This window comes from Plecotus auritus (genome assembly GCF_963455305.1).
Source record: "Plecotus auritus genome assembly, chromosome: 4".
Lineage (NCBI taxonomy): Eukaryota > Metazoa > Chordata > Mammalia > Chiroptera > Vespertilionidae > Plecotus > Plecotus auritus.
The window spans coordinates 71,704,732-71,720,127 of record NC_137775.1 but is presented as its reverse complement, the minus strand read 5'-3'; the positions used below and the strand labels follow the sequence as shown (position 1 = coordinate 71,720,127).

Genomic DNA, 15,396 nt, shown 5'->3' with positions numbered 1-15,396 from the left:
TTATTCATATATATACTATGCATTTGTTACTTTCAATTGTGGGGTCACATTTTAAGAAATGTTTGTTGTATTTGTTTACTGTTTCTGTATATTATATTGGTTCTTTGGTTATAGCATTCATGGTGCCTCATGATGTACATTCTGACAGCTCTGACCCCCAGAGCAATATGGCTGTGTTTTCCATGTCTTCATGACATCCCACCTAACCCATGAAGAATCTGTCCCAAAGACAATGTTCAGATGTAAATAAAAAAAAAAAAAAAGTTCTGAATTTAAAGTTTAGCTTTAAATGCAAATTTTAGTCTATGAATCAAGTGTGTTAATCAAAATATTTAACAAAAAATACAGCATGGGCTTCGAACAATTGAAATGGAGACCTACTATGAATAATGAGTATGGTGGTACCTGCTGGTACTTTTAGAATATCCACCCCACTATTGACCATCATTGAATGATTCCTGCTGAAAGCAACAAAAACCCAGATTGATAACTAAAAGAATTAGCAACCTTAATGCATATTGTTTAATAAGAAGAAGTGTCTGTATTGAAACTCTGATAAATGTAATTTTGACTTGAAATTTTATTTTGAATATACTATAAAGTTTAATATGATCACCTTTGATTACACTGGAAGGTTTGAGTTGACATTATTACTTTTTTAATAGTGGCTAGCATTCAGAAGCTTCCCGCAGCCTCTGTTCTGACGGACATCAACTTCCCAATGAAAGGACGGAAGGGAATGGTTGACTGGGCAAGAAACTCAGAAGACAGAGTAGTCATTCCAAAAAGCATTTTTACTCCTGTATCATCAAAAGGTATGTATGTGAGATAACTTGGGTTTTGACAACATATTTCTGTTAAGAACCTATCTAATAAAGAGGGAATATGCTAATTGACTGCCATGCCCTCAAAGATGACAGCACCCACAGCCACAAGATGGCAGCGCCCAGTCCCCTCAGCCCCATCAGGGCAGCAGGTGCATGGCATGGCTGGGCCCGGCCCCAGGTGGGTCTGGCTGCTCTGCGTGCCTGCATCCGGAGTCCCCTCAGTCCCCCAACCACCCAGGGCCAGCCTGAGGGGCAGGCAAGCCTCAGATGGTGGCTGCCCAGCTGCCCAGGGCCACCCTAGGCTCAGGTAACCAGGGCCGGCTGAGGCTTGCGCTGCCGGCAGTGGCAGCAGCAGAGGTGTAATGGAGCATCACCTTCCCCTGATTGCCAGGGTTGCCTCCAGCCCCTGAGGGCTCCTGGACTGTGAGAGGGGGCAGTCCGGGCTGAAGGACTCCTCCCTCCAGTGCATGAATTTTCATGTACTGGGCCTTTAGTCATCATATATAATAAAGAGAGAATATGTTAATTAACCATCACTCCATCACAAAGATGGCTGCACTCACAGCTGAGGCCAAGTTCCCATAAGGAGCCTTAACAAGCAGTCAGCAGGGACCTGAGGCTATGCCCTCCCCTGCCTCCTTGGGGCTAGACAGGGGACCTCAGGCCACATGCCCCCCACCCTGGCATCAGGCTGGGGGACCTCAGCCCGCACCTCCCGCCCCAGTGCCAGGCCAGGGGACCTGAGGCCACGCCCCCCACTTGGCAGGGCTTGAAGGGGGACCTCAAGGTGTGCTTCCCGTCTGGTTCTGGGCTAGGGGACCTCAGGCTGCTCCCCCCGCCCCAGCACCAGGCTGGGGGACCTCAGGCCACACCCCCCACCAGGTGGGGCTTGACAGGGGACCTGAGGCTGTGCCCCCCTGCCTGGCTGAGCTTGACAGGGGACCTCAAGGTGCACCCCCAGTGCTGGGTCCGGGGAACTCAGGCCGCGCCCCCACCCAGCAGGGCTTGACAAGGGTGGGACTGGCCGAGTCTGGATCTAGCCCAATGGGGGAGGGTGGCCAGGTCTGGGTCTCATGCGATTCTGAGGTGCATGTGGGTGGGCGGGGACTTGACTCTAGGTCCCGTGGGGTGCCCCAGACTCTGACAGGAGGAAGGTTTTCATATACATTTTATTAATTTTCTTTCATCTCTGACACTTCTATTATAGAGAAAGGATAAATAGCAATATTAAATTATTTCCTCTAATTAATCCCCTTTTAATGTGCATGAATTTTGTGCACCAGGTCACTAGTTTAAAATAAAAGTCTATATTATTGTACACTTGAAACCCACCTGGTTTTATTAATCAATGTCACCCCAATAAATTCAATAAATATATTTAAAAGAAGAAAATATTCTTAAACAGGATGCCAAGTATAGTATTCCATGGAGCCTAAGGGGAAAAAATAAAAAAATATATAAAATATTTAAAAAATTAGAAATATAAAAAATAAAAAAATTATATGGAGACATAAATATCCATATATTAAACAATTTAGAAACAGTCACTAAACTAAACTAATTTTGTACAAGAGAAAACTTACATTTGGTCTTTAAATCTCTCAATTTACTGGAACAAAGCATCAATTTAAATGGGAAAAAAATCCAAATCCAAAGTATAGACCTAAGCTTAACATGGTCAGGTTTCAGTATTGACAGTCTTATCCCATTGGAAAGCCTGTGGCTTAATGTTTCAACTTCAGGCAATGAAAATGTCTTGCATTTTCCATGCAAAGTCGTTTTTATTTCTTCCACCTCACATTTGTTATAGTTTGAAGATATTGTTTTGGTATATAAAAGCAGATTTAAGAAAAAGTTAAGTTTTAAAGAACATCTTCATTAGTCTCTAAAATTAATGTTGATTTTGGACAATGACATTGTGGTCTTAATTTTTATCTTGGAAATTTTGACCTCATGACTTAGAGCTGCAAAAGGAGAATTAGCTGTCTTTCCTCATATCTTTAGGACTTTAAACTTATTAGCTATAATGATAGCTTCTTCTTTTAACCTGATGAAGGAAGGTTACTTCAAAGGATGGTTATTTTCTGACACAAAACCACTAATAATACATCTTTTAGAGCTTCAGTTAATGTGTGGAGTGTGGGGGATAACCTTCCCATTCATGGTTAAGAAGGCATCTCTTTTGCCCAGCTTTCATCAGCAAGTCCTGGGATCCCTTTGTAATTAGTAGGTTAAAGTTTTATAAGACATAGTATTTCTCTTGCTGTTTTACTAATATTTTAAAATTTTATTCTTTCTAGAATTAGATGACTCATCTGTATTTGTTCTTGGAGCAGTCCTGTACAAAAACTTAGATCTAATTTTGCCTACTCTGAGGTAAGCTGCAAAGTAATAAGCTGTTGTAACCTTTGTAAATTATTCCAAAAAATGTGATTATAGCTCATTCTCTGAAAGTAGTCGGACAAGCTTTGTTAATACAAAAGGCTTTTTCTTAAGTGAAATAGAAAATACCAATTTAATGAACAGCTTATTAGCATATTATGCATTTCAAAACAACTAGAAAGGATGATTTTGGTCTGTGATTATAGCCCTGAAGTTCTTTTGTGACTAATCTTGACTTGTCTTCAGACTGAGGGGGGAAAAAAAAAACGCCTCAAGTCTTTATAAAAGAATGAGTTGTTTTAAAGTTAATTTCTTCTCTATTTATTTGTACATAATGGTACTGTTCATAAACATTGTATGAAATTAAAAGAGTGTCATGATGACTGGGAATGCATGTTTTTTTCCTTCATTTGCACAAGATCTCAATTTGTTTCTAAATATATACTCAATTATACTTACATTAAGAGAAAAAATGCTATTGTTCAATTAAAGTACTATTTTTGGAAGAAATTTTTTCATTTCTTTTCTCCCAGTCCTTAAAGAAACAACTACAAATAGTAATTCTACCAACATCCATTTGTTTTCTCTATTGTCTTAACTAATTTACCTAATCTCATAGAAGACATCACTTGTATCTATTTGGATGGTTATGTTACCACTCATGATGACCTGTCTCCTCCATCACGCCTCATTTTGGAGGACTGAGATAAAGTTGTATTCAGTTCAACACAGCCACATTTGCAGTGAGCTCTTCTCACACCCTCATGGATACAACTTCACATTTTTAGGGAGGAGAGACTGAATGATATGTACCGTTATACCAGGGGTATAACAGATGGTCTAATAAATAAAACCAATTAGAGTTCAGTCCAGCAGAAAAAGGCCTCCCAAGGAAGCAACTAAGATTTTGCAGCTGCAGTGAGTAGTCACAATTCTTTGGAGAAAGTCTATGTACAGCAAATTGCAATATAGTTGGTGAGTCATCAAGAGTCCCACTCGTGACAATGAAGGTTCTCCTTCATCTGCAGAGACAGTTATGGGAATTTAGTCTTCTTTAACTCCCTTTTCTGGATGGAATTTGGGCTTTCTGAATTTGAATAGGTTTGTGTTTGGTTTTGTTCTATTCATAACAAGTTTTCAAAACTAATAAGTTTACTCTCAACTTTCCCACTGGCTTTATTAAAACACATTTGTATGTACAACTACCCACAGATAAAACTGATTCATAGTGGCACTGCCTCTACCTTTGTGTATGATTTCATTTGAGGGGAAATGAGCTAAAGTTATATGTACCCAGATACTCAATGTTACGTACTTATTTCCACAGAGAGTTCACTTGTGTGAAGTTCATCTTTCAAGAATTTGAGACACTATTTTAAATCAGACGACTTGGGTTTTCATTCCAATTTAAAATAACAAAAAAATATATAAACTTGTCCAGTCACTGAGTAATCATCTGCCTTCAGTTCAACTTTAAAAATAGAAGCACTTCATGTGCAATTTCACTCTATTTACTGCTGAGGGGTATGGTGCATGCAAATAAAATATTCACCATAAAGTGATTTAGATTGTGAATTAATTTCCCTACATGACTAACAAAGTTGTGTTGTGATTCATCTTGTTTTTGTGTTATACCAGAGCTCAATCATCCACACAAATAAAATCAAATCATTCCGAGTTTCATAAACAGATACAGTGAAGGGAACTGGAAATTTATTTAGGGATATCAGCTTTTTGTAAAAAGAAAACACATTTATTTAGCATTTCAACATTTTTAAAAGCATGGCAGAGGCAGTGGTCACTACAGCTGGTGGGTAGGTGAAAGGATGTATTATGGGTGATTTCATGGATAAAGCGGGATCCATTTGGAGCCTTGAATATTCCCTAATATCCCCGTGACACAGAGATTCAGATTAGCCTTTGAGCAAGTCACTGACTTTTTTTATAAAGTGGGGTTGAACTCAAAGGTTCTTTCCAACTTCAAAAATCCCCTGTCTTTATTACAGTAAAATTATGAAGTTTTTAGAGTTCTGACATATTATTTAGCTTTAAATCCTTAATAACCTTTGAATAAGAATTATAGCTATGTATATCAATTTATACTTTCTGTGTACAAAGTAATTAGGTAAATGGCTATGGGAAATCAATATTCACATTTAGATTCATTGACCAGAAGTAATGACATAGGATGCTCACGATGAAATATTTAAGTACTATTTGAAAAATGAAATATTAGCATTTACTCCTCATTTTCTTTTCTTTTGTACAGTAGAATAATGTAAGTGAGCATTTTTAGGCTTGTTATTTTTTTCCTTTTCAAAAAATTGTCCTATACAGGACAATTGTCTATCATAGCAAATATAGATCTTCTAAATAAGAGTAAGCCTTTTAATGGGCAAGGGTGATGTGTTGTGTTATAGTCATTCAATAAACATTTACTAAACAGCAACCCTGCTAACCTTACTATCTTAATTCTTTTAAATTTCCTAAAAGGTCAAAATTCCTAGAACAATGCTTAATAAATAACAAAGGTCCAAGAAATGTTTACTGGAATAATTGTTTTAAATGATAGGATTTCCCATACAAGCCATTTATAAAAATAGGATACATAGAAATTTGGTGTTTAATATATGAAAATATATTACATACATATTATTTATTGTATAAATTTGACTAAATTGAACCCGATAGGAAAGGCAATATCTTCTCATTCAAATTTTAAAAATATGTATAAATTTGCTCTATATGTTTACTTATTATTTACCAAATTTCCATAACACATTTTCCTCAGTGATCATTTTACTAATTATCTGTTGACATTTTCACAGCCAAGTTTCCCATACATAGAATAATGTTAGGATTCTGTTAAGTTTCCAGGGATTTTGTGTTTTGATATAATCATTTTCAAAACAATACTTTGTGTAATTTTCCTCATGAGGACTAGGAAAAAGAACTTCACATAATGTTTTTAATAGATATAATTTAAAAATTTTCCTTCATACAAAGACATATATAGCTGCATATTGACTCTTTTACTTAAGTTTTTCTTTTCTTCTCTTGCCCTAATATACATTTAACTATTCTTTCTCCTGCAATTTTTATGTTACTGCTTGATTGTCTTTCCTTTTCCATGAAGCTTATTCAAATGATCTCTTCCAATGTAGGAAATATGCTCTACTCAAGTCCAAACTAAATATGTGCTGCTATTCTCAGCCTCCCACTTTTATTCTTCTTCAGAATAATTTCTTACAGTCAAAAAGCATAGAACCAGTGGATATTAATGCTGCAAGACCCTTAAAGGCTAGTACCCACCAGAACTTTAATTTTACAGATGAAACAACTGAACTCCTTATTGCTTCAGTGACCTGCCCAAGCTTATATGTCCAGTAGGTGACTGAGTTTTAATCCAACTCAAGTATTCTGCCTGCCAAAACCAAGACTCTCCCACTGTTTTGCTACCTCCATGAGGCTAACATCCATTCCTTTAATCAGTATACCCAAGGAACTCTATTTAGTGTGTACACATAGGTATCTTCTGCAGAAAACCTTGTAAGGCCCAGGAGGAGGTGGCCATGTGTGGGCAAGCTCAAGGTGCCTTGGGTTCACCTTGGTGGCCCCAACTCAGGCTACTGATACTAAGGCCAGAGGCTGTCACTCTTCCCACCCCCTCGAGACCACTTTTGGGCCTGACAGGTGAAGGCTGGCCTGCCTAGGTCAGAGGGGTAGTTAGGGGGCGGTGAGGTCACCTACACACAGGTCTCACTCGTGTCAAAGAAGTAACAACCATTCACAACTGGCAAGCGCTGAAACTGCTGGTGAGGATTTTAAACTGTAATAACCTTTTAGTAGGACAGTTTGGCAATATCAAGACGCTTTAAGAATACATTGCCGTTGATACAGAAATGCCACTTCTAAGAACTGATCTTACGGAAATTATCTCTAAGGAAAAAAAGGTGTATCCAAGCATACACTTAAGCCAAAGAGGTCAAGAAATGGTTGTAAACAATCCACATTCTGATTCATTTAATAAAGTCAGGTTTTGGTTTTGTAGGAAAATCACAATACTTTTGAGTGTGGGAGTAATGCATAGTTTTCTTGGTAAGACATGGAGAAGCTGTAATCCTGTTAAAAAATAATAAGCACTTTAATATAGCTATTAACATTCAAGATATTGTGAAGGATCTAATTAAAATTATATGCAAATTCCACTATTATTAAAATGCCAGGAAAAATACAGCTGATCAAAAAAACAACCAGTGGCTGTTTGAAAATTATCTTTTAAAAATGAACAAATTCCAATAATGCAAAATCACATGAATTTGCTGTCAAGTGCACCAACCTAATGGAGATAAATTATTCTGAATTTTTTCATATTTAGGAAGTGTAATTCATTAGAGTTTCCAATATTATAGGAATTAAAAGCAATCAGGAAAGCAATTGTACTAAGTAATATTGAAAATAATAAAGAAATGAAAACAATCCCTTTTATACCAATACTTCCTGAAGGTAATCAACCTGAAGTAGTCAATTCTCTCAACTGCCCCTGTTCTTCAGTTTTAGGATCTAATATTTGAAACTTGCTCCTTCATTCTGAGTTTGCAATGAAATGTAGTTTTGTGATGTTCTATATCTTTTAATAATGTCCTACCATGAGGAAATTAAAATCATCCATGAGGATAACAGTTTGCATGGCTAATGCTTTTAAATACTATAGTATTATATATTACATATAGTATTACATATTATTTACAAAAATCTGAACTTAATTTAGCCATGTTTATTAAAAGTGAGTTTAAATCCCTGATTATTTAGCTTCTTTGTAATCCTAAGTGTTAACACCCTTTAGCAAACATAATTTCAAATTCCATTTAGTTTTCAAAGCTCTTTTAGAAGCCATGAGCTGATTTTAGTTTTAAAAACAAATGTATGGAACTTAATAATTTTGATGAAGTCCCCAGTTCCTAGAATATATGTGAAACCATCTATTTTATTTTGTTTTTATTAAAATTAGGAGGGGGGCTTGTTTAAAACAACTAGGAAAAATCTATTTAAATATTACATGAACCATATTCTAAACATGGGAAGAGGCTACTCTAATTTTAAAAATTTTCATTAAATGATTAACATCTTTTTACTGTACTTTATCTGGTTATACTTTATTTGAACATTTAGATCCATAACCCTCTCCACTGATATATCTCCTGTAATTGCATTTTTCTTAATGTGGTAAGACACACATTACATGAAATTTACCCTCTTAACTATTTTTAAGTGTACAGAAAAGGAGTGTTTACTATATGAACCTTATTGTGCAACAGATCTCTAGAAATTTTTCATTTCACAAAATTGAAACTCTGTACTCCTTGAACAATAAGTCACCTTTTACCATCTCCCCTACCCCCTGGAAATCACCATTCTACTTTCTGTTTCCAAAAAAAAATGGGCCATTTTAGATACCTCATATAAGAGGAATCATGCAATGTTTGCCTTTTTGCGACAGGCTTATTTCACTTTAGCATAATGTTCTCAAAGTTTATGCATGTTGTAGCATATTACAGAGTTTCCTTCTATAATAATAAAATGTAATATGCTAATTAGACCAGACAGCCAAACAACCTTCCGGACAGCCTTCCAGACAAAGCTGGGGCTGTGACGGCCGAGCTCCTTGTACAAATTTCTTGCATCGGGCCTCTAGTCTTTTACAAGACTGGATAAAATTCCATTGCCTGTGTACCACATTTTCTTTATCCATTCATGTTACTCAGTCGACATTTAGGAAGTATCTGCCTTTGGCTATCATGAATAATGCTGCAGTGAACATAGGTGTGCAAATCTCTTTGAAATTCTGTTTTAAATTCTTTTGAATCTATACCCAAAAGTGGGATTTCTGAATCATATGGTAATCTATTTTTAATTTTTTTTAAAAATCACCATACTGATTTCCATAGCAGATGCACCATTTTACATACTCAAAAACAGTGCATGAGGCTTCCAATTTCTCTACAACTTTGCCAACACTTGTTACTTTTTTGTTTTTTTAATAATTGTGCGACATTTTATTGTTGCATTCCATATGTATTTGTATGTTGTGTTTTTATTTACATTTGACTAAATATATTTTTTAATTCCGTTTGTGATCTCTTCTTTGAGCCGTTGATTGTTTAAGAGAGTATTGTTTAATTTCCACATATGTGTGAATTTTACAGTTTTACATTGATTTCTAGTTTCATTCCACTGTGGTCAGAAAGAAAAACATTTTTTTCCTTTTTTAAAAAATATATTTTTATTTATTTCATAGAGGAAGGCAGAGGGAGAGAGAGATAGAAACATCAATGATGAGAGAGAATCATTGATAGGCTTGCGTCCTGCACACTCCCTACTGGGGATTGAGGCTACAACCCAGGCATGTGCCCTTGACTGGAATCGAACCTGGGACCCTTGAGTCCGCAGGCCAATGCTCTATCCACTGAGTCAAACTGGCTAGAGCAGAAAGAAAAACAACATGATTTTAATCATCTTAAATTTAAGGCCTTTTATTTTTTTATTGATTTCAGAGAGGAAGGGAGAGGGAGATAGATAAAAACACCAATGATGATAGATCAGCAACCTCCAGCACACCCCCCACTGGGGATTAAGCCCACAACCCAGACATGTGTCCTTGACTGGAATTGAACATGGGACTCTTCAGTCTACAGGTGGATGCTCTTATCCACTGAACCAAACTGTCTAGGACTGTTAAGGCCTTTGAATGACTCACCTGTGATCTATCCTGGAGAATGCTCTATATGTATTTGAGAAGAATGTATATTCTGCTGCTGTTGGATGGAATGTTATGTATGTCTGTTAGTCCAAGGATTCTATAGCGTTGTAGAAGTTCTCTGTTCCCTTATTTATGCTATCTGGTTAATCTAACCATTATTTTATTATTGTGTTACTGTCTTTCTCTTTTAAGTTCTGTCAGTGTTTACTTCATATATTTGGGTACTCACTTGTTAGGTACATGTATGTTTATAATTGTTATATTTACCTGGATAATTGACCCTTTTGTTATTTTATAATGTTTTTATTTGTCTCTTATTACAGTGTTTTGACTTTATGACTGTTTTGTGTGCTACAAGTATGGCCATTTTTGCTCTCTTTTGGTCATCATTTGCATGGAATATTGTTATCCATCTTTCAGTTTAGCCATGTATGTCCTTATACCTAAAGCGAATATCTTGTAAACAGTTGCATTGCATTTTATAATCACTTTTTTGCTTTCTTTGAGATAGGTTTCATAGATACCCTTAGTAACTTAAGCCTTTATTTAAAATGTGAAGAATAACTTAGGTCTCCTTTGAGTGAATAACTCTACCCATTTTTAAATGTTATTGATACCAAGTAACACAAACTTCAAGGACAGGAAAAATTGTTATTACTCTAGTCATGAAATGCATTTGGCTGTAGATCTGCTTTCCTAGCAATGAATACAAATGTACTAGTGGACCCAGCCAAGAAGCATTAGTAGATCACAAAGGCTGACATAAGGAGCCAGCTTTTCACTTATGCAAATTAGACTCAGTTGATGGAATAAATTAAAGCTAATTTTGTACACTGTACACTTTTTTAATAGGAACCCATTGCGTAATATAAATTTGCTGATTTTTTCTTCATTAAACATTTTGATACCATAATATAATTACATTTTAAATCGACTTGATCAAAAGTTTGATTTTTTTAGTATGTGTTTACTTAATAAGACATTCAAATATGTTTTAGCACTAAAATGTGCCAAGCATAATGCAAATGAGGATATATAAATGCTAGATACAAATATTGCCCTCATGGAACTTTTGATCTTGTGGAAGGGGACAAATAATAGCATTAATGGGTGCAGTGGTAGAAATAAGTGCATGTTAGTAGCATAAGGTGAGAGGGTACTCACATAAATATGATAAGAACATTCACTTACATAAATACATCGACATACATCCTTTCCCAAATATATTCTAAATACATGTAAGCTAACACACACACACACACACACACACACACACACACACACACGCACACACACACACACACACATTCATTGAAAGCCATAAGGCATATTCCTTCCTCTAGGGACCATCTCCATCAGGCCGGTGAGTAGCTGATGAACCTGGCTCAGCGTACCATACCCTACAGAGGCTGCTTATCTGAGCTACTTATCTTTATCTTGCTTTCCACAGCCCAGTTTCTCAGGGTCAAAATTCCTACATGTTTATACACACAAAGAGATCTTCATAACTATCTTGACAAATTTATAAATTTCTGGGGTTATTTTTGTAAACTATCAACTTATGTAACTTTTTAAATGATACAAAATATCTGTATACTATATATATCCTTCTCAGTGAACCTTACCATTGATTAACTCATTTAGTATTAAATGAAATACTGGAACCATGAGCGTGGGAGGGGATCATGTGCAAAGAGGCTCAAGGAAACTGTTGAGGGTGAAGGAGCAGTTGTCCGTCTTAATTTGGTGATAGCTACATGATAATTACAATTACCAAAAGCATTTACTGCCCACTTAAAATTGATGAATTGTATTACCTGTAACTAAAGCCTTAAACAACAAGCAACGAGGAAAAAAGTGAATAATTTTGTCTTTGAAAACTGTTATGAGTTCCCAGAATTGTACATGTTCTATAGAAAAGCAGGTGGTTTATAGCAAATCAAAAAGTAGGGCTGAAAAAATATATCCTAGATATTTATATATATTCTAGATATTTATATATTCTAGATATTTATATATATTTATTCAATATATATATTTCTTCAGAAAGAAATATATTTCTTCAAAAAGCTAAAAGTACAATGACATCTTTAAGTTTCTAAATAATAGTACATGTATAGAATTTTTAAAATGTTGGATAAAACTCTATATGTGCAAGAAGGAGTTGGTTCAACTTTATGTGTTTATATTTATGTATAATTTTTGCAGTTTGTAAATATAATTATCTTTAAAGCTTCTCTGTGAGTGAACCATACATGTTAAGATATTTTGAAAGGCAAATGTGTTCCTTACACTGAGCATAATGAGATAAAGAAGTGGCCTGTAAATCTCTGTCACTGAAATGAATAATGGTCAATAATTATCAACAGCATTTATTTATATTTAAACTCTACTGGCTTTCATGCTACACCACAAATTCATCTTAATGAATTTTGAGATAGTCTTAAATGCCAAGACAGCACTTTTCAAGAAGAATATTTGGTCTCCTGGATAAAAAAACACAAAACAAAAACCTGGTTGGTCTATCTTGAGATCAATGGATTATATTCATTTAAAGATTACCTGAAAGTTTAAATTCACAATCCATCTCTCTTATAGGTGAATCAAATTTAAGTAATCGAAAGCTTGTCAGCGCTATTGCTTTTTCATCTTTCCTGCATCTAAAATGGTAGCAGTCAGCAATAGATTCCCACTTCCCAAAATGTTCTAGTCCACACAGGGTTTGTTTATAATAAAAAATGAACTGTTCTTTCCATGAATAGTAGTTTAGTATCATGTTTTAAATCTGTTTGCCATATATATATATATTTATATGCTTGGGATTCATTTATTTAACATGCTATCTCAACATATATTGAGCAGTAGGAATTTATATTTGTCATCAATCCTTACTCCTTGTAATCATTATTTACTGTGTTTCAGAAATTATACTGTCATTAATTCCAAAATCATCGTGGTCACAATAAGGCCTGAACCCAAAACAACAGATTCGTTCCTGGAGATAGAACTAGCTCATTTGTCTAATGTAAGTATTATTCACTTGCTTGTAGAATTTATCTTTTACCAGTCATGTTTTAAGCAATAAGACCATAACACATTTTCTAGGCTTTTTAGAGTTACAATTTGTTATGAGGATATGTATGTATAAAAATGAAATGCCATATTATTTTACGCTCTTGTTCATTATAAAATTTTCTTCAGTTTATCTGAGATAATACAAAATATTTTATCAGTGTACACATCTTTATTGGGATCTGACCTAGGCAGTGGGGGAGATCATTATGAATAAGTACACGTCTCACCACAAGGTAGAGAAGACTGCTATGTAAATACATAGATTTAATACAGGGTGGGGCAAAAGTAGGTTTATAGTTGTTCATATAGAAAATAATACAATAATTAATAAATAATAATACAATGATAAACTTTGTGTTTCATGTACTCACAACTGTAAAACTACGTTTGTCCCACCCTGTATTTTAGAGTTTGACAATATGACTCTCAAATTATTTTTAAGGAATGACTAATAAAAAAAGAAGGAATGCTGAAAAAGAATAAAATTAAGGGGAGCTGTACAACCAGATGTTAATATATATTCCTGACTCAAGAATGAATAGGTCAGTGGACAAAAGGGAGAGTCCAGTAACCAAGTTAGTATATGATGCAGAAATCATACTATATCAGTGGTGAAAATAATTATTATTATTTGAATAACTGTTTAATCACTTGAAAAAAAGTAAATAACCTTGGTAGTTACTATACATTAATGTAACTTCTAGAGATAGTAATATTTGAAAGCCATAACTATGGTTTGATATAAGAATGCTGCCCTGCAAACTTTTGTAATTGGCAGCCTGGGAATAAGAATTATAAGAATGCTAGGAAAATACATGGGCAAATAACCATATATTCTTCAGGGTTCTACACCAAAAGCAAAGATTATAAGGAAAAGGAATGCCTTTACTATATAAAATTTAACACTAATAAAATACAATGACAAAACAAAAAAAATATATAACATTTAAAGATAAATGGCAGAAAAAATACATTTTCAACATATTTTTCAAGGAAAATATTTGTATATCATGTTAAAAGTTTTTATAAAACCTCAAATAAAAAATTATATATATAATTTACCAATAGTAAAGGAAGCAAAAGACAAGAATAAACTTGCAAGGAAATAATCTAAGCAATAAATAACATTATTTCAAAAAATACTTACCCACATTATTAATGAAGAAATGCTCATTGGCTACTATTTTTGTCATAGAACTGTCAAATATAAAATATTTATATTCAATACTAAAGTTGGTGACATTTTAGAGAAATTAGGCAATTTTATAAATTCTTGAATAAACTATTCTAATTTTTCTGAAAACCTTTTAAATGTTTCACTTTTTAACCATCAATTTTACATATAGGAATTTGTTCAAAGGAAATAAAGAAAAATGTGTCAGCATTCTTATTTAACTATTTATGATAGCAAATTATTTTAAAACCACCTAAATACCCAGTAGAAATACATTTATTATCAAGTTAAAAATACATTAAGTTGAAGGCAGTATTTATAGTTTATACAGGCTGAGCAAATATAGGTTTACAATTATCTATATGTAAAATAATACAATAATTAAACAAAACACTTTGTAGATCACACACAATAGTATGGTGATTACCAGCAGGAAAGAATCAGGGAAAGTAGAGGAGGATGTAAAAGGCATAAGTAGTGATGGAACAAGACTTGACTTGGGTTGGTGAGCACAGAATACAATATGTAGATGATGTATTTTAGAATTCTACGGTTTTATTAGCCAGTCACCCCAATCCTATATAATAAAACCCTAATATGCAAATTGACTGAACGGTGGAATGACTGGTTGCTATGAACTGACCACCAGGGGGCAGATGCTCAACATAGGAACTGCCCCCTGGTGGTCAGTGCACTTCCCCAGGGGGAGCGCTGCTCAACCAGAAGCCAGGCTCATGGCTGGTGAGTGCAGCGGGGGTGGCGGGAAACGCTTTAAAAGTGATGATTTCGATTTGAAAGACAAACAACATCTAGGTCAACTGAAAAAGTTTGAAGACCAACAATTACAAGAATTATTGGATGAAGATGTGTGTTAAAATAAAAACAACTTGCAGAAAGCTTAAATGTTGTTCAGCAAACAATTTCTGATTGTTTACAAGCAATGGGAAAGATTTTAAAGAAAGGAAAATGGGTGCCCTATCAACTAAATGAAAGACAGATGGAAAACCGAAAAGTTATCAGTTGAATGTTGCTTCAACGGCACGAAAGTCTTTTTTGCATCGAATTGTGACTGGTGATGAAAAGTGGATTTATTTTGAGAATCCCAAATGCACAAAATCATGGGTTGATCCAGGTCAACCATCAACATCGACTACAAGGCCAAATTGCTCTGGAAAGAA

The 15,396-nt window shown here is 34.8% G+C and overlaps 1 protein-coding gene across 5 annotated transcripts in view; it reads left to right on the top strand.

Moving 5' to 3' along the window:
- The window catches only part of ADGRB3 (adhesion G protein-coupled receptor B3), a 724,811-nt gene that overhangs the window by 379,225 nt on the left and 330,190 nt on the right, over positions 1–15,396 (top strand). For all 5 annotated transcript variants that reach the window (XM_080665754.1, XM_080665753.1, XM_080665751.1 and 2 more), the window contains 3 exons: positions 666–815; positions 3,128–3,203; positions 12,892–12,994. In XM_080665754.1, the coding sequence (XP_080521880.1) occupies positions 666–815; positions 3,128–3,203; positions 12,892–12,994 (329 nt within the window). The remainder of the gene's footprint in view (positions 1–665; positions 816–3,127; positions 3,204–12,891; positions 12,995–15,396) is intronic.